The 26884-nt window shown below is 42.1% G+C and overlaps 1 protein-coding gene across 1 annotated transcript; it reads left to right on the top strand.

The window, feature by feature from the left end:
• Positions 1 to 297: 297 nt before the first annotated feature.
• On the top strand, positions 298 to 24905 carry cckbra (cholecystokinin B receptor a). The gene is made up of 5 exons (XM_070855775.1): positions 298 to 442; positions 11417 to 11665; positions 18103 to 18364; positions 23541 to 23668; positions 24328 to 24905. Exons 1-5 carry the CDS (start codon positions 298 to 300, stop codon positions 24903 to 24905), a joined length of 1362 nt encoding a protein of 453 aa, XP_070711876.1.
• Positions 24906 to 26884: the final 1979 nt, after the last annotated feature.

Raw genomic sequence — 26884 nt, 5'->3', positions numbered from 1 at the left:
GGGAGCGAGAGGGAGAGAGAGTACGTGTGAAGGAGAGAGAGAGAGAGAGAGAGAGAGAGAGAGAGAGAGAGAGAGGGAGAGACAGAGCTGCTTAGTTGCCTTAGCAGCGCAGCTTCATTCCTTCACAGTCGGGCTTCAGTGCGCTGCTGGGAGCGCTGCGCCGCGCTGCGCCTCACGGGGCTTCCCTCACTACTCCGCCGTAATTAACCTCACAGTCCGGCTGCCCTCCAGCCAGATAGGTGCTAGATTTGAAAATTAAAGTTATTAAACTCCAGCTTGGGCTTTTTCCAAGAGAGGATGGCTCTGCAGGCGGTGAATGGGAGCGTGGTGGAGGTGTCTGCGGGCTGTGGGGATCAGGGGAACCTCAGCGTGGAAGTCACCGACTACAATGTGAGCTGCACCAACAGCTCCGTCCTCCCCAGACCGACCACCAGAGTCAAAGGTAAGATCTCCTCCTCTTCTTCCTCTGTCCACCAGGCTGTCTCTCGTCAACCAACCAGGCTGAGGTGTGAAACTGTATTTATGCTTTAGAAGAGGCAACATCTGGCCCCAAACAGATGGCTTAAAAAGAAAAAAAGGTGTCATAGCCTTTTTTTCCTTTTTGGTAAATTGATAATCAGGATTTGGAATCCTTATATTCTTGCACAGGGGTAAGATGTAAACTATTTTTGAATTTTCTTCATAAAAATAGTGGACATTTCTTTCAGATTATAAGGTGGAAAAGCTCCATAATGTTATTTACTCTTAATAACAAACTGCCACCTGTGAATAATCACCTGCTTCAAAATGTAATTAGTGGACCTAATGTAACCGATCTGAAATCAGATTTACCCTCTGGTCACTGATTTTCTCCCTCTCCCTCTGGGCACTGTGTTTACCATGAGATGATTTACATTTTTTACAGTGAAATGTTGTTTCAATCGCGTTCCTGGGCCTCTTTGCATGCAATCAAGCGGCAAACATCCAACAAGACTGCTGCCCCCCCCCTCTCCGCCAATAATCAGTGTAATAAAGTCCGGGAGTAGTAGACCCATCATCTCTGAGCGGACTTTTCTCTGTTATCCGGCATGTTTCTCCACTCTGCTTGTGTGTGTGAATGACCAGTCAGTAAATTAGGTTTTAATCTTGATATTGAGACTGAAAATAGAGTTGATTCCACCTATGGACATCTCTCTGATGGCTTATCAACTCCAGAGGGAGATACACTAGTAGGCTTTGGATAGATTTACCTCTGCTTGATTAATTACTGGCATGTCAACATGTTAAGTGTATATTCTGCAGTCCTGTTTCTGTTTGTGGATATTATATTGGGTGCAGTAGATCTGCAATGGTGCCAATGTGACAAAATGTAACAAACTGTGCAAATTTAAACTCAGCAAAAATATAGGTAAATCCTCCTAAAATTGTAATTCTTGTTTTTTGGATCTGCATGTTACATGTTAGTTCCAGGGCTGTTTTATCCCATATCTTGTTTGCTGCAATGACTGAAAACATGACCCAGCCACACGGTCATTTGATGCTGGTAGTATTATATGAGTCTTAAACGCCTGTTGATGGTAGCGTTTGTATTTGTGTTTATAGGAATACTAGATTATTGCTGCTGTTTTGCACAATTAGTAAGTCGTCAGTGTCAGAATTGAGATTCCTGTTACTGCTATGGCCTGTGTACATTATCAACTAAGTCTAGCTGAACTCCTGATGTTTTCTGATATGTGACCATACAGCTGCTTTTGTTACATGCCATTATCAGGCCTTCTGTACTGCCTTGCTGTAATAAAGGATAAATCAGAGGCTAAAAGGCAATGCTCCATCCTGTCTCCTGTCCAGTGTGCTGACCGACACCCCAGGACCACTGCCATCCAACCAGTTTTTCAGCCAGATCCTATTTTACAGCCACAACGATCAGCTGTGCAGTGTGCAGAAGCTGTTATAATTCTGAATGTTTGTTTTTCCTGCTTCTTTCTTCTTTTCAAAATGCTGAGGAGATTAAACCCCACACCAGAGGAGATAAGGCCCCCGAGCTCCTTTCAGGACTCCAGTGGGCTGATTAGGTAATGAGGTCTGAATGTGGGCGAGACTGCTTTTTTTTTTCCTTAATTTTTTTCTCCCCACTCCCACCACTGCTGCAGTAACAAAAACATTTCAAATCTTCCCACAATAAATAATTCACAGCCATTCCTCTGTGCTGCATTTCTTTTATTGACCTTATACAGGCTGGAACATAAGCAGCAGCATGGCTCGACCACCCAGCTTTGGGGTGCGCTCAGAGAAATGTCCTGTACACGAATCGCTGCCTCCGTCTCATCCCCTCTCTCACACGTTTGGGAGGTGAGACACTCAAACAGTCTTCTTTTATTTGCGTTAATCCGTAGTGGACCTCTTCTTCCTCTGCTGTCTCCCTTTAGGCCATTGGAGAGCAGTGGAGCCTGATTATGCAGCTGTATTGTTGCTCTCAGATGTGATACTCCAGTGCCGGGACAGGAAATTAAAGCCCCAACCCACCTTCCACTTGTGGAATTACTGCTGTCCAATCCACTGAATTGGAGATTTTGTCCATAACCTGCAGCTTCTGACGCAGTGAAAAATTACTTTCATATCTGGTTTGCTTCTTTTGTTGACTATATTTGGGGGATATGCATATTTTGAGCAATAATTCTCAACTCTTTCTCCATGAATTATTCACTTTTTCTCTGCAGCTGACAATTATTATTGGTCTATCAGACAATTCTTTTGTTGATTAATCATTTGCTCTATCAAAATTATTCTATCAAAATAAAAATAATGAAAAAAGCAGATTATTATAATTCCCTTAGGTCCACTGAACTGTTATTGAATGTTTTGTGTTTGAGTTTTTACAAAGAAAAGCAGCCAATGAAGAACTGATTACTGTAATTAAAATGAATTGACTAATGGTGTGAACTCTCCTGTAAACAGGAAGTGAAGCATTTTATGTCTGCAGACACAATAAGAGCAGCTTCATCAAAGCAAGCAGAGAAAATATATTAAATACATTTATATGTGTTACTACACTGAGTGTGTTGGACTGGAGCACAAAACACTAAAGCAATAATTTCACTCCGTGTGTAGACTTAAATAATCAATAAGTCAATGAAATCAATAAATAATCCCAGAGCCCAAGATGATGTCTTCAAATTACTTTTGTTGTCTGACCAACATGCCAAAAACCTAAAATATTCTGTTTATAGCATAAGAAAAGCAACAAATGTTCACATGCAATGAAACTAGAAGCAGTGGTTGTTGTCTGATCCTAGTTAAACCAGGTTAATAAACGCCTACCGGGGGACAGAGGACAAGTGAGACAGATGCTCTGTCCCAGAAGAACTGACTCATTTATTTTGTTCTTGTTCGCTGTTTTAAAGCTTCTGGGTTTTAAAGTCCTTCAAATGGAGAAGATTAAACACACAACCAGAGGATCAGTTAATAGGCTGTTCTCAAAATTGGAACTCCTCTTAAGATTTCTTTTGCAAATGCTATAAATATTTCCTGACCAATGGGTTAAGATACTTGAAGTTTAGACTGTTATATATCATCAAGTTACCCGACTCTTTTCTCTGACTGACTAAGGCTGCTGATCGTGTTTCAGTGTGCACTATAGGCAGCTCTGTAACACTGCTGTAATGTTTTGTCTTCTTTTCTTTTTTAGTGACTGTTAGTGCTTTTCAAACTGTGAGGGGAGCCTCTTCAGGGAGCTGTGGGAGAGTTTGGGGGTGGGGGGCGTGGCGTGAACCAAAGATACCGTGGGAAGTAAAAGCGACAGGTGCATGCAGGTGTCCTGAAATCATCAATTAGTTCATGTTGTTTGGCCCACTGGTTTGGTCTGCCCACCAACATGGTCAGCAGTAAGAGCTGCAGCAGCACCTGTGACACACAGCTCATGCAGGCAATTAACGCACTGTAAAATCCAAAGTCCCAGATTACCACAAAAGTCAATTGGGCACTTATCTAAGCTCTCTTGGTCACAGTCATGGTTCTCACATTTTTTTTTTGGATTCATTTTGTCTGACCTTTTCTGAGAATGACATTATCTGTGATGTCCATTTGGAATAAACGGCCACAAACCTGCTTAGAAATCATGGGGAAAAAAGACATTCCTATATAATGCAGAACTTGCTTGAGGATCATCATGTTTTAAGTTCTCTTTGGTATCAAAGTAACCCAGTGTCATGTATCTGTACATTCATGGGTATATTTCAAACCGGAACTGCTAATAGCTAATTCTGCTATTTGTAATGGTGCCAATTTTCCATAATGTAAAAAATTATGCAAATTTAAACTCAGCAAAAATATAGGTAAATCCTCCTAGATTTAAAATTTCCAAAATATCATTATGTCCTTTGGATCTGTATTTACATGTTAGTTCCCGGATTGTTTTATTACATGTCTCGTCTGCAGTGTTTGCTGCTACGACTGAAGAAGCAGCTGTAAAACTCTTACAGCACAAAGGTGAAATGACACCCGACGCACATCGCATTATAGTAATCATTCAGGACTCAGGAGAGCACTTCAGTTCAGACAGGGCCCTGCTTATGTGGAGCGTCATCTGTAGCTGCACCTTGGCTCGGCCTGGACACTCTCCGCTCCCTGCTGATTCAAAGCGACACTTTGCTGAGCTCACCCCGTCCTTTTCAGTACGTGTGAGATAAGTTATCATGAAGTGGATCTCATAAGCATTAAATGAACTTTTATTCCCCCAGAGCCCAGGCTGAACGGTTGGCTTCCCTCAGAAAAAAAAAGACTTGTAGACTTGTTACTACATTGGGGACGGCTCAGGAGTTTCTAATATCTAACCAATTTCTACGCCGAGGTGTCTTGTTGAACAAATTAGCACCTTTGGGTATGTGCTCGGTGGTGTAGACTGTCATAACACGATCAGGGTAATCAGAACAAATAATTGGAAAGGTCTGAAGCGACCTGGTGAGGCAGAACAAACCGTAAACAGGCACTGAGTGTACAAAATATTTGGAGCATCCTGTTAATAAGCTGCTGCCTCTTGTGTGCGCTCCACATCCTGGAGCTTAGAAAACCATCTGTTAACAAAGCCTTAGCACGGAGATTCAATTAGAAATTATAGCTTTTATGTGCATTTATCATATCGTGAAAACAGTATCACAGATCATGAAGGTGTAAATAAGGATCCCCTCAAATGTGTGCAGCACTCCATCAACCATTCCGTAGCTGTATTGAGCTGTGATGGCCTCCGTCTGTACACCAGCTTTATTAAGTCGCTACAGCGGAGGAGTGGAGGGGGGCAGGGCCGGGCTTTTATGGGGTTATTTGGTATCAGTTAGACTCGATTTCATTAATCCTTAGTCATGTGACTCACCAGTGTAGTATAATCAACCCCTGTGTAACTGTACAAGAGGCGGAAATTTAATGATACTGAATTGTATGAGCTGCAGTTTTTGATCAATTTTTACTCTGCAAAGTCTCAAAGTAGAAGGTCTCAATAGTCCTAAGCAATTAGTAATTGGACTGCATCATGTCCCCTTTGGAAACAGCGGTGCCTTGTTACTGGCTTTGTTTACATAGTGATTTATGGGAATCTAGTGGTAGACCTCAGCTGAATGTTTAATTCGCTATAGGGGAGTCCCATAAGATGCAGCTCCTCTAATAGCTACAAGGCTCTGGCTCCAGTGAGATTGCACTGGAGCGAATAAGGAAATTCCCTTTCAATCAATTTCAACAAGTTAAGGTCTGAAACGTTAATTTGACCGCCTTTAATGAGTATCCTAGTGGCAAGTATGGATATTTAAACAATTACTGCTCCTTTAATTTTATTATGAAGGCCCGGAGAGGTTTGTTTGGGTGCATTTGCTTTGACTGACAGGTGTCACAGCCTATTACACTCAGCTAGGTGGTTATCTCAGATTGACTAAGCAAGCAAACACGGAAACTTTATTCATGTTGCACTTCGGTTACTTCATAGAGTCAAAGAGAACAAATGTGTTTTAAAGGATTATTTCAACATTTTCGGAAATACACTAATTTGCTTTGCTGCAGAGAGTAAAATGAGAATAAGAGCATAACCGTGAACTTTTGATAGCAAGAAATAAAAAAAAAAAAATGCTCAGCATAGTAATCAGTGCACACACTCTTTGGGCACATGGACTCCACGGGAATGTAACTTACAGTTTGTAGCCAGCTGAACATTGGCAGGCACCTGGCTGCCTGTCGCTCTGTTTGCAGAGACAGCAGAGTGGACAGGGATTTACTGAATTTGTCACCCTCAGGAAAGGCTGCAGTGCAGTAACTCGTTTGTCTGCTAAAGGCTTTTCTTTAAATAGACATGAGCTCACGCCTACTGTACATGTGCTATCTGCCACCGCGCTTGTTGTCCCATACCGCCCAGTATCTTTGCAAGTTTCCTGTTTTATGTTGATGCTATTTACTGGTTAGCTGTCCCCTGGCTGGTTTCCTTACATTATTTCTTAAAATATGTTATCCAAGCAGGGAGGGGAGGACTTAATGGCATCAAAAGCAAACATACATGTCTGACAATGCCTTGTGAGTCATTAAAAATGTGCTGAGGTCATATACTACAAAATGAGCTCTCCTCCAAAAAGACAAAAAATCAACGCAACGTAAAATCAATATAATTCTCTCATGGGATGGTATGGTGGGAAGATTAATTGAGTTTAATTGTGCTGACTGCAACTGTAGCTCACTTCATTACTGTGATGAAATGCGATACAGACCTTGGGTTCTGCACAGTGAGCACTACGCTGAATTAATTTGCTACTACTTTTAAGATTCGCATTCCCACATGTGTAAATTCATAGCCCATACCATCCAAATGTACCTGACACACGGTGAAACCAGTCTCAGTAATCACTGATTGTTTTCCTCTGTGATTGGACTGAATATGAAGGAGAGGTCAAACACATGCTGCCCTGATCCCTATCTTTTGATTGAATCTATCACGATACAAGACATGCCCTCAACTCTCTGGAGGTACCGGTGCATTTTGAATAGAGGCAGCATCTGATTGGCCGTGACAACCAGCAAAATAATGGATGGGATTAAAGCCAGGGGCTATTAAGTGCTCTGTGATGTAAGATAGTGATTAATTGGCAGCCTGGACACAAATCATGCATTTGAAGCAGCCTTCCACTCTGATGAAACCATGTAAGCCAGCATGTTTCTAGTGGTTTATTCACAGTGTTTACTTGTTAAGAATGAAAAGAGTCCAAAACATAACCATTAATGGTCATAAGGAAATAGGTGTTTATATGCAATAAGCAGCAGGTCCTCGTGTTCGGGAAGCCTGTCAGAAAAAAATGAATCCAACCGTCCAAACAGTCTGAATTCAGCCAGTTTTGTCCTGAAGGTAAACTGTAGAAAATGGCACTGACAAATTATTCTGAGCCGAAGTTCCAGAAATTGATTTGTTTTTGTTTGCCTTCCTGCCAAACTCATCAGATCAGGTGGGATGACAGGGAGATGGAGATAGTGTTAACGCTCAGCGAGTGAGTCAAACAAATGCAAGAATGCAATAATGTGACTTTATTGTAGGTTTTATCGGAACCAATTCAAGATGAGATGATTTTGTCCCTCAGTGATAAATTGTTTCACCCTTGATGATATTCTTAAAAGAAAATTGAAAAAATTACCGCTTTTTCTTACTTTCCTAAAGAGAGCGTTTGTAATAAAAATGAAAATGTAATTCAAGGATGTTTTTCTGTCAAGGAAAAATTGGCAATGTCTCAACAGAATAGTACTGTGGGAAATGCAATTATAGGAGACTGATTTCTGTAATATTACAGCTGTCAGACAGAATTCAGCGAGTGTGTGTTATATTAGAGTTATATTCATATCTATAGGTTAAAGGTTCCCTGTGGCATTTTCTCATAAACAAACAGTTATGTTTACATTGACTGCTTATTTGCATTGTGTGTGCATCCTTGACTCGTGACAAACTTGACAAGTGTATTTCTCTCCCAAATAACTTGCAAGAAAAAAGATGGATTTCAGAATATTTTGCCACCTGCACTGTGTGTAGTACTGCTCACCCCTGACTTTTCAGGCATGTTGGTTTGTTGAATAGCATTAAACTGCCAGCAAAAACCCCCCTGAATGTATGCATCTCAGAACAGGCATTAGTCATTGCTAGCTGTTTGGGACCAGTCTATTTTTAGGAGCAAAAACATTGATGCTTGAAATGTTTTGAATTGGCCACAGTGTAACATCTCCAGTCTCTGTGGTCGCTCTCCATCTGTTCTTGAATGTAGTGAAACAGATGACGGACAATACACAACACAATGTGCTAGTGCCTGTAGTAAGAAACTACTAAGAAATATGTCCTGTAGATCTCAGACAGACAGACAGACCCCCCCCCCCCCCCCAAAGAATGGCTCCTTGTACTCCACATCCTGTAATAAATGACAAAATATTCATATGACTTGTTGTCCCTAAGACGTTGCTCTAATCCTCTGCTAAAGATAAGACAAAGTGATGAAACTTTAATGATCCTTGTGGGATAACATAATTAGTGTGCATGGCAGCAGCCAAAGGGATGCGCAGTACAAACAGTAAACGGAGGCTAAATAAACAGTCCATCACTCAGTACTTGGTTATGGCTAAAGTGTTCCACGTCAACAAGTGCTGCTGCATATATGTGCACGTCAGAGGTGGATGCTGTCCTTTCATGTGTGATGTAGTTATAGATGCCTGTGGATCTGAACACAGCTGTCACGCTTGAGGGAGTCCAAGGAACCAAAGTAAATTGTCCCACAGTGGTGAGGCTCAGGGGAGCCAACATACTGCTGGTGCTCAATGAATAGAGAATTCCATTTTCACTCGGCTGGATCGCACATGATCTAACACAATGGGAGCTGCCGAGCCAGTGGGGGCTCGCCACGTGGTGTTTGTGTTCCCATAAATCAATGCTAGTTCTGCATATGCCGTAACACTGTTGGGAAAATCTTGTAAAAGTCTTGTAGAACTTCACCTGGGTTGCAGATTAATCTTTCGGAGTGGATGCTGCTCATGAACGTGATATCAATCTTCAGCTGATGAAACCTCTCTCAAAGCCATCAGAGGATTTGATTATCAAAAGAATAATTCATATTTGCAGTTGGGGGCTACTGGGTCTGTCAGGTGGCAGAGGTGATTAACATGCACCCTGCAGTGTTCTGGGTTTAAATCCAGACTGCATCTACTTTTATCTTCGCAGTCTAGTTCCTCTGCAGATTGTCTGATAAATGTAAAACTTTCACGTGGTTTTGGCCACGCTTTCAGATTTCCTCGACATTTCTGTATTTATTTCAAACAAACTGCTGTTGTTTTTCCGTCAGAGTTGAAATAATGTTTGGTGCAGCATAGAACTGTGGCTAGAGAGGGACCCCTCAAAGGTGTTTGAAATAGCAAATAAATGTATAAATATATCTTTCATTCAATTTTATTCAATTATAAAGATATCACACATTAATGAGTATTAATTTAAGTGTGCCAGCTGGTTAATTTTCAGCTATGGTCCTGCGGCAAGATGCCCCAAAGCAACTAAGGGTTAAGAAATAGAAGTAAAATGACAAAATTACTACATTAGTTACAAAGTCAGCGTTCTCAGCTCAGTACACAAATCATGCAGAGCAACTGGCAGCACCAAAACATTCATGCAACAAGGTAACTTGCAGTATTCAGTGCATGTAGCACTGAAAAGCAAAGTCAAACAATGGCTGAATGCAGATGATGTGCGATCGCTTTCAACCTGACATGCTGTACAATATGTCGGGGCTTTTTCTGCTGGTGCGTTTGCATCTTTGTGTTTCAACTCACTTGTTATGTTTCTGTTTTTGCTCTCTGCACAGGGACTACGGATGCAAATGAGCATTTCTACTAAACCTGGCATGTTTACATCATTCATTGTGTTCATTAACATGCTCTGTCAAACAAATACATATTAAGCAGCATAGCACAACAGTTACATTCTACTCTTTGATATACTACAACTCACTGTTACCTTTCAGATGTGTTTCTTATCTAGAAAGCAGTGACATTTAAGTCATACTTCTGTCTGGGAGGACAATACAAAATAATGTGGCTCAGAAGACGCAATTTAAACCCCTCATAATAAATGATGAACAGACAGTACTGTGTGTGTCCTGGCTCCACTCCTCATGACAACTGTGTTTGTGCCTTGAAGGTGATGCGCGGCGCTCTGTCCGCCGGCTCTGCTGCAGACCTTTAGATTCATCCCATGTTGCTGTCTTTAAATCAGACGACTCAGTCAGCGCAGCGCACGGCCTGCCCCGACCTTGTCCTGTTGGATCCTCTCTTTCTCAGACTGAGTCGCTGTGACAGGCCGGTGTGAGTGAAGAGAGCATCCCAAAAACCCTGCGGCCGGGCCGTCCTGCTCTCACTGGTGTTCAGCTGGATGTCAGCACTGAGAGAAGGAAACCATATGAAGCACACTTATTTTAGAAAACCGTTGCATTCTTAGTTTTGTTTGTAAGGTGATACTCCAGCACTGAAAATGAAGTCTCCCACTGCAGGGGCGGGTTTAGACTCTTTTTATTGGGGCAGCAAGGGGTCACATTGTAGGGAAGGAGGGCATATGAATAAATGTGTTACATTTAAAGCCTTGGCTAATGGCAATGATGAACTGCACATTATGAATAGTTACACTACATTAGTGAAAACTTAACTCTCTTTGTAGTCACTTGTGTCTGTAGTTATTTTGTCTGTGCAGTTTTTTGGTCAATACCGGAAAGAAAACAGAGTGACTGAGGGAAAGGTGTTGACGATGCAAACAATAAGACATATTTAATTATGATCTTGTTTGAGTTACACTCCCAGGTCACCACCTGACGTAGTTTGTTCTGCACTGATGATGCCATCTTCATCTCATTCCACCAGTATCATTATTTCAATTATTGTTTGGCTCACAGGACGAGCAGGAAAGTATTGACACAAGGCCAATTTAAGATGTCGATTACACCAAGTTATTCTGCCTTTGGTGATGTTGATGTGCCCAGAGTCTTATTTCCCAGGTGAACATTTGATTCAAGCTGTTGCCATTTTCTTTTCTCTCCTGTTTTATCATCTCATGCGTCATTTAATGTGGGTTGCTTGAAAGAAAGAAAGAAAGATCTTTACATTTTTAACTAGTTTTGGTTTTGCTTATCTAGTTGAAGTCTTTTGTTTAGCAGTTAATGCACCAGCTCTTCTTTGTTTATTGCTGCCTCCAGTATCCTAATGAGCATGATGAGGGTTCATCAAGTTCATATTTTCTATTTTAGGAGACAGACATTCATTCAATGGGTCCCATCAATTCAAAGCCATGTACTTTTCTTATAATTCACTTTCCGTCTTTTAGCTAATCAGCTGAACGATGGACAAACACAGCACTTATATATGATGTCCTGTCTCTCTCTCTCTCTCTCTCTCTCTCTGTCAGAGATGGACTCGCTGCGTATCCTGCTCTACTCGCTCATCTTCCTGCTCAGCGTCTTCGGCAACCTGCTGATCATCGTGGTGCTGATGCTGAACAAGCGCATGCGAACCGTCACCAACTCCTTCCTGCTGTCCCTGGCCGTCAGCGACCTCATGATGGCCATCTTCTGCATGCCATTCACCCTCATCCCCAATATCCTGGAGGACTTCATCTTCGGAGGCGCTATGTGCAAGACCGTCTCCTACTTTATGGGTGAGGATGGCTAGTTATCTTAGTCACAGGGTCCATTCATTCTAAAGATCACCTTTTCTCTGCTTTAGTCCACGTTTGAAGAGAAACTGTTGCATCTAACCGAGATATTTCTGCGTCCACCTTGTGTTTCATAGCAACAAGGAAATCCTGAGCTGCCAAATCTTTTTTTCTAACTACCTGTCTACACTGGAAGTGGTAATGTGTTGTGTTGGTTCACATCTGCTGCTTGTGACCACAGTCACAAGATTTAGTAAATATTTAACCAATATTACAATATAACAAAGAGCATTAAGGACTTGAAAAAGTCCTGCACACAATCCCGCCTAAAGACACAGATATAATTGGGAATGTATAACTGGGTTAAGTGTTGCATTTAGGCAAGGAAGCTAAAAATCTTGCTCCATTTAATATTCAAATGAAATGCTAATTCAAATTGCTTGAAATCATACATAAGGAGCCCCAGTCACATTAAACAGAGCTAACAGGAAGAAGGGAAGGATCAGATTGATGTGAAGATTTTATGCTGGTTGTTCAGTGACAGTTTTACTTATTCTAACATAGAAATCTGACCTTTTTTTCTGCTGGCTGGCAGACAATCAGAAATTGTGCTCCAGCTTTAGAATCCTGCCTGGAAATTGCTCGACATCTATCAATCTTTCAGAGAGGCTTTTCTGCTGCTTCGTTTTGCCTGTCAGAAGGTAACCATCATGCCGACAGTGCTCGAACAGTCACACGTCTTCAGGAGTGTGACTTAGCGATGAGCTGGCTCCCATCAGGCCAGACCCAAGGTGCCACGTGAGGCCTGAGTCAGACCAAAGCGCAGGAGACGGCAAAGACACTGGGAGCAATACTTCTGTCTCTTGGCTACACTTTGAGACTTTAATGGTTGAGAAGAACTATTGAATGGGGAGGTCCACGATCTTATTATTGTCTCGGGACTGCGATGCACCATATGTGAGAGCAGGCTCGCTGGATCTCCTTTTCAATTACCGCGCTCCCTGAGCTGTGATAAGGGGGGCAGGCGGACCAGCTGCCTCGGACTTAAAAAAAAACATTATTTTCCTGCTTTGACTTGTGCTTTCTCATTTCAGTCAAGTCCAGGACTGCAGAGTCGTTTAACTGATAATGAATGATTGCGAAATGATGAATCACTTAACCATATGAATTGTGGCTTCTTATAAATGGGTGAATAATGACTGGGATGTGATAGATGCTACTTCCTGACTCAGCTACCTAAAAACTATTTACAACGCACAATGTATGCAACGATTAAGAATTTCATTAGTCTAGATTTGAGTTAATGCCTGAAATGATGATAGCGGACCATTTCTCTACCAATAAGTAATTATGGCCCTGAATAGAAGAGAACATGTCTTGTAGTGCCTATAGAGGGAACACATGCTGTACCTCATCATTGTGCTAAAATGTCAAACTGAATATCATATAAATGCTCATTGACAAACATCAACATCTGCATGTGAAAATACATATCAATCAAACCTCCCCCTCTGAGTCTGATCTGAGCCTCCCACGAGCACGGCCCTCTATCAGCCAAAACTAATCAATACACGGGATCGTTGCGACTGTCCTCACCCATTGATTGTGTGGCAAACCTTCTCGGCAAACTCCTCTACCCTCTGCAAACTCATCTGTTAGCACACGCCCATTAGACATACAATACTCCATCCATCTTTCTATTCGCCCATGCATCCATCCATCTGCCCCTGGCTCGATAATCATGTGAATCATAGCCCCTGTGCCGTTTCAGTGGCAGTTATGAGATCGATGTTGTAATATTCTGGGTGTGTGCGTTTGTGTACGTGTGCAGTCTTCAATCACATTTATGTATCCATGTTTGTGTTTTTGTGTTGTTGGTCATGTGATGCAATTACCAACCAAGTTACGAGCAGCTCAGCCCGTCAGCCCCCACCGAGGTGCAGATTGCGTAATGTATTAGAATTTGGGCTTTTGTGGCTTCCAGCAAACTTGCACAAAACTGGCTGCAAGGGCATCTGGCACCTACAACACATTATTTCCATTTGAAAAGTTTTTCCGCCTTTAGGCTTCTTTTGGGCAACATTAAAAGCGTATACAGGGAGAACTAGGTGCGAGCTAAGAATGAACAGGTGTAGTTTCAGCTCAGGAACGTAAATCTCCTCTCCCAGGTTGCTGTGCGCTCAGAGACCCTCGAATTCAAACTTCACAAAAGCCAGTTATCAAGCAGACTGCTGTGAGTGTTCGCCCGTCTCCGGTTTAATGAACAAGAAGCAGGATAAGAGCTTCTTTTTCATCCCGAGAAGAGAGGATTCAGCGTAGGGGGAGCATTTAGTTGGTTAGCTGACTGGTAATTAGCTTGGCAGCACCTTGTCCAGAACTACAGCAGAATGTCCTCTCCTCAAACATTAGCCACTCAATACTATAAGTCTCAGGGAGTGAAGCTTTAAAAACTCAAATCCAATGGACTTGATGCAGCAATAACAGTCATATCAGCCATATTCACTCTTTTAATGTAGGCACAGAAAATGTAGCAGCACCTGCAGGAGTCATATTGAGGAGCTGACTGTATTTAGATATCATATGTAAAATAAAAATGACATTTGTGGGTTTTACTGGTCATGAAGCATTTTAGCTGCTGATGACTTTGAAGTTAAAATTCATAAGAAGAAGAAAAATATACTGTAGCTTAATGCACATACAATATTAATGCAAGGGAGAGAATGATTTGTAAACCCTATATACTGTTGCTGGAGTATATATTAAAGTGAGTTTTCCTGCACCTAAATTTCCTGTTTTGTTTCGTAACTCTTCCTTATAAGCCAAATAAATTGGTCCTTCGGTGCTGCTGAGCTCAGATCAGACTGAAATATTGAAAGGGTTGATGAATTCGGTCCCAAAGCTCCTGGACAAGAATCTGATCCGTCGTACAAGTGGTGCATTAATCCGCTCTGAATTTCTCTAAGCTGCGTACCTGCAACTGTGTCATCAATTCAAATCAGTGCTATACATCACCTGGAAGTGCACAACCTCCAAACTATCAGTCTTTAGGAGTGCAGGGTTTGAAAACATCACTCATTTGAAAACCTGTGGCTCTATTTCCACACAGGCTTCACCCTCTAATGGGGCTGTGTAGGCTGAGCGTCTCTGCGTCATGTATCCGTGCACTGACATATTGCTAAATGGGCTCAGAAGAAGGCAATATAGCCTGAATCCTCGTGCAGGTTTTATGCTGGTTGGTGGTGGAGATAATTGTGTTATTCCTTCATTCCTGTTTCTGAAACATGCCTCACTGCTGAAGGTAACTGCACCTTCCTTGATTTCAGGCTTGCAAAGTCATCGTCACTTAATAAATGAATACTTCCACATCTAGAATAGTTTATTTGCTTACTTGCCAATATCGCTACCGCTCTCATACACGTCTGTTAAATGTGAAGCTATACAGTCAGCATCTGGTTAGCTTAGCATAGAGGCCATCCAAAAAAGGTAACAGAATCCATCCATCCAACTCTCACTAATGAACATGTTACATGCTTGTGGACAGAGTTTGTTACCTTTGGACAGAGCCAAGTCGGCTGTTTCCCCGTTTTCAGCCTTTATGCTAAGCTAAGCCAAACATCTTGGGCTTGAAAAGTGTTTTGTAATATTTATCTGTATATACAACTTTTACTGCTTGCTTTGTAAATCCTTTTGTCTTCTAATCCTGCTTTGTGTCTGTTTGCTTTGTAAAGCACTTCAAGCAAAAGTGCTGTATAAGTAGAGTTTCTTCTTCTTATTACTGTTATTGTTGCTCTTGATTATTCGTGCTTATTTCTATGACACAAAAGAGAGAAAAACACCTAAATTCCTGCCTCTCATTTCCACAGTCGGTGGAAGTCGGCACTGTGTCTGGGCATGACCGCCTTCAAGCATCAACAAAAGAAAGCCCCGTGTGTGCGATTCAGTCGTTCTGTGTCCGTGCTTAGTACTTGAAAGAGATGTGTGGGTGTGAAAGACTTATTGTGCGAGACTCTTACAGTGCCGATGCACTGTTAAGATCTGCATGTGTTGACTGTGCCACCCACCTCCTTCTGGTAAGCCGGAGCTGGGGGGGGCATTCATGTTGACCAGTTGTCTGCAGTGGTCAGGATTGTGTTATGGAACGAGGTTTGTGTGGGAAGGACTTAAACCCTGAGCTAATAGACTGTGAAGGCCGTTTGACAGAAACAGAAACCGTAACACTAGCTCGATCATTACAGGTAGAGTCTGTTAAGGAGCCACCCTGCTTCTCCTGACTTTCTCAGCACATAAATACAACCTTTTATAGCCCAGTTATATTAAACCAGGGGTTTATACAAATCTATACAGTTGTCTCAATTTATGTTCAACATGGCAAAAATGGTATGCATTACTATTGTCTTCGTTCTGTTTGGTAGATAATCTTAACTACTCAAGTTTGGGGAGATTTGAACGGGAAATATAATGTTGCTATGGATTCAGTGAGTTACAATGTTGGCAGTGGTTCCTGTTTGCAGTGTTCCCATTAATGTACTGACAGCTACCATTGGATTACTTTGATGCTGAAGAAAACTTAAAAATCTGATAATTCTCAAGCAAATTCTGGAGTTAATAGGCACGTCTATCTTTTTCAGTTTCTCTTTGAGTGGATTTATGGACATTAGTTTGTGATGGACATCCCACTGGGAATCCCACTGAATCCAAAAAATGTGTGTCATGTCTGTTTTCAGATTTTAGTACATTTGAGAAGGAGTGAATTTTGGTGCAAATGGTGCCAAGATTCAGGTGTCAGCTGACCGTGTTGGTGAATGGACCAAATCAGCAGCCAGACTACAATAACTAACTTCTCGTTGTTATTGGGAAATCTGTCATCTCATGCAGGGAAGTGTGTCTCACAGTCTGAAAGCCCCTGTTCTAAGCCAATAAGCCAGGTTTGTATAGGACCAGAGATACATATCAGTGCAGCAGCAATCAAAAAAATTACTTCCTCACAAAGAGCTGAAATGCTTTTAAAATGATCAACAGAGTCGCTCCGACTACTCACGGAGAATAAAAGGCATTCAGACATCTTTTTGTGGCGAGGATGGTCTTTTTTGTTCAGGAGTATCCCTGCACACCAGCTCCTTTGTTCTGTTACCACATGAATGAGATCTTTAGCTTCTATCAGACTCGACATCAAATATCCACACAGCGGTCTTTCTTCTGGGTTACAATCCACACACTTGACATTTTTTTGAATTTTGCACTTGACAATATAAACTAAATCCTTAATCTTTTAGCTTCTGATAAGAGAGCTTATCACAAAAGGAAGTAAGGAACTGAGATTTTATCATTGGTTTGCAGGAGAGACCATGGCTCAAGGCTGATCAAGGAGAGGATCAATTGTCCTCAACCAAACCATAGAGCAGCCCAGCACTCAAATACTTAATATGGTTCCTGTAGATTGAATTGCACCATGCTCATAGGAGTATGAATAATGACTTCCTCCCTTGAATGATAATGCAAAGCTATGGTTCAGACAGGATATGTTCTTCCGTCGTGTACAATGAATGGGGATTAATATGCGACAGCAAAATGGTAGATTGAGGTTGTCTCACAGTGACAGAGGATCAGTGTTGTCTTTACTCGGGGGGCTCCTTTGAGGCTGCTGGTGACACACAGGTATATGTTTATTAATGCTATTTGTCTCATCCTGGTTCACCCTCAGAACACTGGCCATGTGCTGATTGAGCTTTCTATGCAGATTATGCATATGCATGCAAATGCATGCAAATGCAGCTTGGCCTTGGGCTGTCTGTGAAGGAACTTGAACGTGCAACTTGAAGGTGCAAGCACTATCAAGAGGAGGGGGATTTTTTTTTTCTTTCACTCTTAAGTAGGCATATCTTTTGGTATCATATCTAATCAATCATCTGCATATCCATGGCTGGATGATGTGAATAAGTCGTGATGTGAAAATGAATGAAAATAATGAGTTTTAGAATTAGTGACTGCTTTTGAAACAGATTGATTATTTTGACTAAAAATGGATCACATGACTACTTGTATGCAGGCCTAAGCTTTTCAGTACCTTTTAGCCCATTGTTTTGGTTTCCCAGTATGAAGAATTACTGTTACTGTTATTATTACTGTGTTGGTTCACTCTCACTGCTCCCTTAGCATTGTTTTCAGCCTCAACAGGCAGGAAAAAGCGCAGATAAACCCACAATACCAGCACCTAACAGCTGTCAAGCTACCTTGTGAACTGAATGGAGCAGTTGAAAAGCCAAAATCCTAAGGAGTTGGTGTAAAAAATAATAATAAAACATTGAAAATTTATAATTATCCATTATTATTGGTTCATGCCAGTCATTTTTATGATATATTGCCAGGGACAATAGTGCAGGATGGACTGACTAATCAGTTCTCTAAATGTTTTCTCGTTGCCTGTCTTTTCTTTCCTGCAGGGATCTCTGTCAGCATCTCCACTTTCAGCCTCGTGGCCATTGCCATTGAGAGATACAGCGCCATCTGTAACCCGCTGAAGTCCCGCTCGTGGCAGACCCGATCCCACGCCTACCGCGTCATTGCTGTCACCTGGGTGGTGTCACTGCTAATCATGGTGCCCTACCCGGTGATCAGTGTCCTCAGGACTTTCCCCAAGTCCAACAGTACTGTTGGCCACATGTGTCGCCTGGACTGGCCAAGCCACCAAGCCGAGCAAACCTGGTAAGTACTGGTGGGACTACTTTCTGGCAGGGATGGACACATTCATTAGTAGTATATTTTTGATATCAGTATGCATGGTTATTTAATTATTCAAACTGACCAACAAGGTAATAATAATAACCTTCAATAAACAAGTGAAAAAGGTAAGGGTAAAGGTAATGCATCACTGATCAGTTCAAACATTTCTCTGATCAGGTTTTAATGACAGAAGTCCTCCTGCTGTGACTTGTTGGGTGATGAGGCCTCCTATTCCAAAGCAATGACAGCTGCCATTGTGATTGAGTAAACTCTGAAATATTCAGAAAATTTCACAAGCATGACAATAATTTGGTCGACGTGCTTCCATAAGCACAACAGGAATAAAAAAGGAGTGAGAGATGAATAGACGGAGTCAGTTAGTGAACTAAATGCAATCTGCTTTGGTCTTTGGACTTCGGTCCCAAATGTGAGGAGATACTCTGATGTACATTCAGTGTAATTGGGTAATTTACATATTCATTACCATGACAAGCAGAAAGTAGCTTTATTCTTGAGCCAGACTACTTTCTACAGATTGCTCAAGGTTTGGAAAATGGATTGTATGCTGATTTGGTCGTTTTGGTAACAAATCTCCAGGGCCCCCCCTGTTCACAGAGCGGTAAATTAAAAACAACCTTCGCATTACACAGTGAGTTTGTAACTGGCACAATTTAGGCAGCAGAAGTTCACATAGATTATTCAAAAGGCACATTTGTACCATTCGTGTTTCGTGATGCTGTTTTTTACCCAGAGGAGTTTCAATAAAAGTGGATGGTAGACTCTCAAAGCTCAGCACTGTCGAAGTTCAAAGTTAAACTGGAGTCAAGATTTGTGTGTATTTGCTTCGTCCCTGCGAGCAAATCCTCTGATTTTGGCGATTTCATTAAGATAAATGACTTTCCTTGAGAAGTTTCACCATTTGAAGTGCTGGTGTGAATGGACCTTTAGTGTGCGTTTCCTCTGTCTGGCCAGGAAGATATATGAGCGTAGCTAATGATGGAGATAAGACTTGTACATTCTCATTCATTTCAGGCTTGAACCCCCGGGCTGAGGCTGTAAAAAGGTGGTAACAGAGGTGGTGTCTGAGAAATGAATCAAATCATTAAAAGGTTAGGGCGGCTCCTGCTGAGGCATAACTACAGAGTGAGAAATAGATCTGTTTTCCAGCATAGCGGGGGGTCGTACCAAAAAACCAGAGGACAGACAGTGGAGACGACATCATTAGACAGACATAGACAGACTGTAGAGAATGTGTCAGCTGTCAGTGCTGGTGCTGCGAGGGTGCATGTCACCATTTTGCCGTCATTTTAAATGAAGATGATTGTTTCTCTGCTCCCGACCGTCCGCTGGAAAGGATGGAAGACTAAAGCTTATGCAGAATGTCAGGAGAGAAACGATTGCTGCCACAGTCTGGATTGCTCTGCGTTAGGAAAGTCGTCCATCCATCTCCAGGCCCTCTGAGGACCAATAAATGTTGCTTTGTCGTTAAAAAGCACCCCAAGTAGATGGATACGCAGTCAGGTACAAGATATGTTGGGACATCCTGGGATATACCACTCAGGGAGTTTCATAGATCTGTCCATAAACACTTTTGGTCCTGCAGGATGGCGCAATTAAAATGAAGAAGCAGCCGAGCATGGTGAAACCTTGTACATCTCTGTACTTGACAGCCTTTTGTGGTCGAACACTGAAGAATTCCTCTCTCTCTGACTGTCTATCAAACTATAAAGCTTCCAAGGGAAAGGCGAGGCAGTGGGAGACCAGTTAATTAGTCTGAGGAGGAGGAGGAGGGGGAGGAAGAAAGTCGGGGCTCAGATGTCCAGATGTGTCTCACAGAGCAAAGTCCTTTCAAGTTCTAAATCACAGTTTCATCTTCGCCCATCATTGCTGTCCTTTAAATTGCACCAGGGTTAGAGGTTAAAACTTAGAATAAAAAAGGGAGATGACACCTTTTTCATCTGGGGATTCTTGAATTCTTAATTTTGAATTCGTTGGGTCTCTCTCTTATTAAAGAGTCTGGTCTAGACCTGTTCTTTATGTAAAGCGTCTTGAGATTATGCTGTTATGAATTGGCGCTCTATAAATAAAGATTGATTGATTGATTGATCTGTCTCACCGTCTGAAGATTGCACCTTTTTCCTGCACCTAATGAAGCAGCGCATTAAGTGACTGAAGCATTCATTCACCCACGCAAGAGCCAAAGAGTGGTTAACAGACCAATTTGGCCCAGTCAAAGACAAATGTAATGGTTTTCATTTTTGTAATTATTCTTCTCCATGCTGTGCTGGAGTTTTACATAAAATGTTAGCAGCAAAGACACTCTTGGAAGAATTAATAACCGTATTCACTGAAGACAAGATTTTTTTTAATGTGAAATATTAAGATACAGACACTTTGTCTTTGCATACAACCCAAACAACTTCTAGCAAGAATGCAGGGCAGACTGTGTGTAAATATGAGAAATCCAGGGCAGCATAACACTCATTAGTTGCGCTGAGCACACAGTAAATATTAAGCCAACATATTTATCAGCTCCTCTCTCCTCTCTCACCAAATGTTTCAGTGATCACCAAAGCCAGTAGGATCCTTCATTGTTGAGATGTTTCTGTGTGGACTGACTGGCTGGATCCAGTTTCCACGTCTAACCCCCCCCCCATCACAGGCCAGGTTTATTTGCAGTCGTGTTTGTAGTGTAGAAATGTGTAGCACGTGCATATCATTTCCTTTGATAGTTAAGATTAACCAAACACACCGTTCCTGATTGATAATTGTATAGCTTTCAGGTGATGTGGGAACAGTCAAAAGGAGGAGCCACACATGAATATTCATGTGTTTTTTTTGTGTCCCTCTGCCTCAGTTACATCTGGGTTTCCCCCTCGAGGCAAAAACAAGCACAGATATCTACCAGCACCTTTTTCTGTTTTGGTGTGTTCACTTCCTGACAGCTTTTGTCTAATAGATTTTCTACAGTATCAATCAGCCAACTGATGAGAGGCTTTGACTGAAGTCTTTTTTTTTTTTTACATGAAAGGAAGGGGCTGTGCAGAGTTCAGAGGGCTGCCCAGGAAGATATTAGAATATCAGAGAATGAATGAAACCCCGGCCTCTTCCTCTCTGCTGTCGCTTTCATGTGCTCACTGATGTGCACTGCAGACATCAGTGTTTATGATGAATTAAAAAGGGAGAAAGTAAAGACCCATTACGATCAAAGTGACATCTGTACAATTTGGATTATTCATGGCTACTCTGGCTGGTTTCCTCTTTTACAATAATTACGATTTATTCATTTGAATCACTGATAAAGAGGCTTCACTTTTATATTCCCAAGTGGTTTCTTATGCAAGCAAAAGCTACACAAAGTTGAAGATCTTATATCTGCAGTCTGATACAGATGATGAGAAACTGAGAGAGGCTCTTTGCCCTTTGAATTTTGTACACAGTTCAAAAGTTCTCCTCCGTCAATGTTTTGTTCAGTGTTTTTGCACTTTACGCAGTTCACTACTTCTGTGAGCTGCCATCAGTCCAGGCACTCGAGAGAGAGCCATGATCGTTACTCTGTCTGTGCCAGAAAAATGGAACATTTGTGATCAGAAAACAGGCGAGTGCACAGCCTGAAGCAGGGAAAGTGTCTCACAATTGTCACATTACGCCATTAACAATGTTTATTTGGCAAAATGTAATTTCATAAATGCCTTCTGAACAAATAGCTACATCTCAGGTTGTTGTGTTATATATAACCACATACAGTATAGCGCCTATAGTTCAGTACATTATGTGTCCATATGCGGTCCAGCTGTTAGCACATGTGTCAATATGTACTGTGTTAGTGTAAACTGTTTGATAAGGTTGTGTTGAAAGCCTTGCCTAGGTTAAACAGGATGGCTGCTACTTTCTTAAAGGAAGTAGTGTCCTGTAGCATCAGACCTGCAGCAGCCAACTGGTCTAACTGGTCCAAGTGGCCCGCCTCTCTCTCTCCGACATATGGAGATCTAATGTGTCCTCCTCATGTTGCTCAGTCGCTCAGGGTGCCACCAGCCGAGGGGGTAGTCAAAGAAAAGGAGGTTTTTTTTGTCATTGATAAATTACATCCAGTCTATTTTATAAAACCCACTGCAGTAAACACCTGACGCTGAGGGGAGTCTGCAGCAGCTCAGCTCCTTGTCATACTGTAACATTAATTAAAACTGCTGCCTGTTGCCCATTTTGTCTCCCCGTGGGACACTGTGCATGAGCCCTTAACTTTAGTTACACTGTCAGTGCCAGGTTTTGACAATGAAGAAGAATGTGTGGAATAAAGGACAATATCTGATTCATTGGCACAGATTTTGTTTTCTTTTATATAAAAATGACAGCTGTCAAAAACTCCCACTAACACACTGACAGCACAGAGCCACAAAATCAATAAGCAGCAACAATTGCTGTGTACAAAACAGTGAGCATCAATGAGCGATATGAGCAGAGCCGCTTTGATTCTCATAAAGTTGTGTGTGTATTTCAGTAACATTGTGCAGTCAAACCAAATCAAGTCAGTTTATTTGTATAGCCCCAAATCACAAGTCGCCTCAGGGGGCTTTACAACCTGTGCACAATATGACATCCTCTATCCTCTGCAGTGTTGGCAGAAACTTTATTATTCTGTTCAGGCTGAGGCTGAAGAGAGTCCAGACCAATCCCAACCAATCCATAATAAATAGTTACAGTGGTCTAGCAGACAGGAGTATTACGCAGCAGAGTGTAAATAAACTTTAAGCACATAAAAATGTGTAAATATATGCAAACACAGCATCAGCAAAACTCCCAGAGTGGTAGATAAAAAAGGAGATGCAGCCAACGTGGAGGAGGGTTAAACCACAGGGGGCTGCCATGTCTGATAGCCTGCAGGGAGATAATGCAGAGCTGGCCTGGGATGCTGCAATGGCTTTTTCCCCAGACACCACGGGGGTAAGAGGGCTGTAGGGAGAGGTCAGCCATCTGCAGGGCCTCCAGCACATGCATGATGGTGTCTGAGGGCAAAGAGATACAGTTTACAGTTTGAGCTCAAGAATGGGATACGTTTTGGTTTGGTTGGTTCTGATTTGACTCAGATTTAATAGTGACTTTTTCTCTCTCTGCTGTGTGTGTGTGTGTGTCTGTCTTTCCATTCTGGCTGTTTTTCCAGGTATGTGCTGCTGTTGTTCACTCTGTTCTTCATCCCAGGAGTCGTGATGATTATAGCCTATGGTCTGATCTCCAGGGAGCTCTACCGAGGCATTCAGTTTGAGCTGGGCCAGAACAGAGAGACAGCTGGTGAGATCGATCATAAATTCAATCCAAACTCCAAAGGCTTTTTGTTCACATTGATTTAACTCACTGTGGATGAAAACCACCATTCAAATACATGCAAACAGATACTGCAACATTACTGGGGAGGAGAGACTTGTTTGTTTTGCCTCAAGCAGAGAATGACATTTTGTTGCTACCTACAGATTCTGCACCTGTTACATCCAAAAATAAACTTCCTCTTAGTTGTCCTAATACCTACTATACTTGTTTTCATGCCTGTTTGGAGTTTCTCCACAGCCTCATACCTGGTGCTTCCCACAGAAAAAGGAAAAATCTGTCAGGTAGAGCTGAAATATGGTCCATTCAGGTGAATTATAACTGCTGCTGTAACTGTGCACCAGGAGTGCCAGTTTCCATGGCGTCCAGTCTTATGTGTGATTCATCAAGGTTGAGACGATCAGAAATAGCCTTGGGTAGAGATTGTTAATCTGTAAACAAAATGTTTTATCTCTTTGAGATGCAGCAAAATAATCAGCCTCCATCCTTGGCATATAGTCAGTGCTATGAGCCTTTAATAATAGCACATAAATAAATAATATGAAATAATAATCTTTTAATGCTTGGCATTTACTTGATGTTGAATTCCAAACCTCTCCAAATATCAACCGTCTGACTCTCCACAGGCCAGAAGAACGGCGTAGGAAGGGCTGTCACAGGGCTCAGCGATGACGACGATGGCTGCTACATTCAGGTGTCCAAAAAACCCTCCTCCGCTGTGGAGCTCCCCAGCCTCTCTGCATCGACTGGCGCCACTCAAGCCAAAACCGAGCGCGCCCGCAGCAACACCTCGGAGGCAAAGCTGCAGGCCAAGAGGAGAGTCATCCGCATGCTGATGGTGATCGTTGCGCTCTTCTTCATCTGCTGGATGCCCCTGTACTCAGCCAACACGTGGAAGGCCTTTGACCTGAGGTCGGCCTCCAAAGCCCTCTCAGGAGCGCCCATCTCCTTCATCCACCTGCTGTCCTACTCCTCGGCCTGCGTCAACCCCATCATTTACTGCTTCATGAACACACGCTTCCGCAAGGCGCTGCTGTCCACCTTCGCCTGCTGCTGCCGCAACCGCTTCTGTCGCCACTGCTGGTGGTGCAGGAGGAGGGAGGCGGGAGAAGACGGCACCGCGGTAACCTCCATGGCCACGTCAATGGCCACGTCCATGTCCAAGTTCAGCTACACCACCGTCAGCACCACGGGCACCTGCTGAGCCCGGAGGAAAGCTAGGTGGTCGCATCAGTGGCTGTCGGGCAACAGTTACTGTGTGCATCTGTTTTTCTCAATCTCCTGTTTTTCACTCTTCATCTTAATATGCTATGAGTCATGCGCTGAGTAATATCCCTGCCCTCATTTATGAGGCCTTTTTAAAAGGTCTCCTTCAATTTCTGTGTGCATGGTTGCAGAATGTGAGTCGGGGAAAACGCTGTTTCAGTTTGGTGACATTCTTTTTCCTCTGTTTAATTGGCAGCATCCGCTTTGTTGCATCCTGATGAGAACATCAAGTGCCTGTGCTCTTTGTGTGGCTTCGTTTGTCGTAGTAGTTTGTTCACTGGCTCAGACGGACATTTTAGTGAAAAACTACATTGGAAATATGAATCCTGTGTAACGTAGTAGATGCTGTTTTCATGTTCTTACTTAACCAAAGGTTAATTTTTTAAACACACTGTTGAAAAATGAGAACTCATTAACTCAGTAATGAATCAGTGTGGATTTTAGCTCCTCATGTTTAATGTTGCTTCATCTTTATTCATTCAAGGCATCTCTCTCTCTCAGTTCTCAGAATTATTCTCCTGAATAACTTGGACATTGTTTCTTAAATATTTGAACACCAAGAAATAATCCTGTTTACACCAAAACATATCGAAGGGAGCAGAGTTAGTCCAGCTTTTTCTGGACAGGCTTCTTGCTTGGCTCTGGCGCAGTGTTTCGCTTCTATTGACTTATGTTTCATCACTTCTTGCATGTAAAATCAGATTTTTCTTGGAAGTATTGATGCATCAAAATTCATTCAGGTGATTTTGTTGGCTTGTTAGTAATACCAGGATGTTGTTGACCCTTTTGAAACACTACTTTGTGAATCAGGCTGATAGGGCAGGTGCATGCAAACATGAACATCGTGAAGATAAACATCCGAAGACTGTAATTTAGCCTGACTTCACGGCCTGCATGAATAAAAAACCTGGTGTTTAGACTGTCTGTTCTTGTGCTGATCCATGTTGCAGTATGACAAACTGGGCTCAAACAGCCTTGGTCGTGGAACATAAGTCTCCTGTTGCCACAGCCACAAGTGTATGTTAAATACTGATGCAAACATTAACATCCCCACATGAATTAGCAGAAGAAAAGTGCACATAGTCCAAAGGCCGCTTGTTGCTCCAGTCTGCCCGTGCTGCAAATGGCACGGAGAAGTGCTTTAGTCAAACTCACCTTTTCTGCTCAATTATCTCTGCGGTGTCTTTTATGTACTCTGTCTGCCTTCCGCTTCAGTGCTGCCAATTACTCTGAGCACTACCTTAGTACAAAGCCCCCGTTTCCAGGCTCAGACTAACGAGGTGTTTCTCAGGGACCCTTTCCTGCAGTGCAAACCTTACAGCTTCGCTTTTGTAAAATTGACAACAAATGGCTCCTCTAACACACAACATCTAAAGCCATCAGCCCTTTACTACAACAACAACGATAATAATAATAATCTTGATCTAATATCTATCTATATAGTTCAATTAAACTTCAATTTTACTTGAATAATGATACAGTTCCAAACACTTGCCTGAGTCCATATGAAAGCCAACATCTCTGTGGTTTAGCTATTGAAGCTAACTTCTTAGTGAGCATCAGCGTCTCTAATTATTTTTTTAAACCCCCACTGAGTCGTACGTATGCATTAAGTATAGACAGATTTGTTTGACATTTTTTAGGATATTTAGGACGTGATGTTCTTTAACAAATTTTCATGGAAATTATCCACGCCTTCATTCATTCAGTCAAGCATTCCAAAATACAGACACAATAGTGTTGCAGTGAATAATTTACCACCACATCAACATAAAGTAGAATATGTAGATGTGTGCCAAGCACTGTGATGTAATACTTTTGCCCTACATATGGTGTACGTTGACAGCTTAGCGCTGTCATTTCCTATCAATTCCAAATTTCAAATGTCTTTTTCATGTCCTCCCATCGTCCAGCACT

Source organism: Pempheris klunzingeri, chromosome 24, assembly GCF_042242105.1.
Source record: "Pempheris klunzingeri isolate RE-2024b chromosome 24, fPemKlu1.hap1, whole genome shotgun sequence".
NCBI classification, from domain to species: Eukaryota; Metazoa; Chordata; class Actinopteri; order Acropomatiformes; family Pempheridae; genus Pempheris; species Pempheris klunzingeri.
The sequence above is the reverse complement of the archived record's forward strand: the minus strand, read 5'-3'. Positions and strand labels throughout refer to the sequence as shown.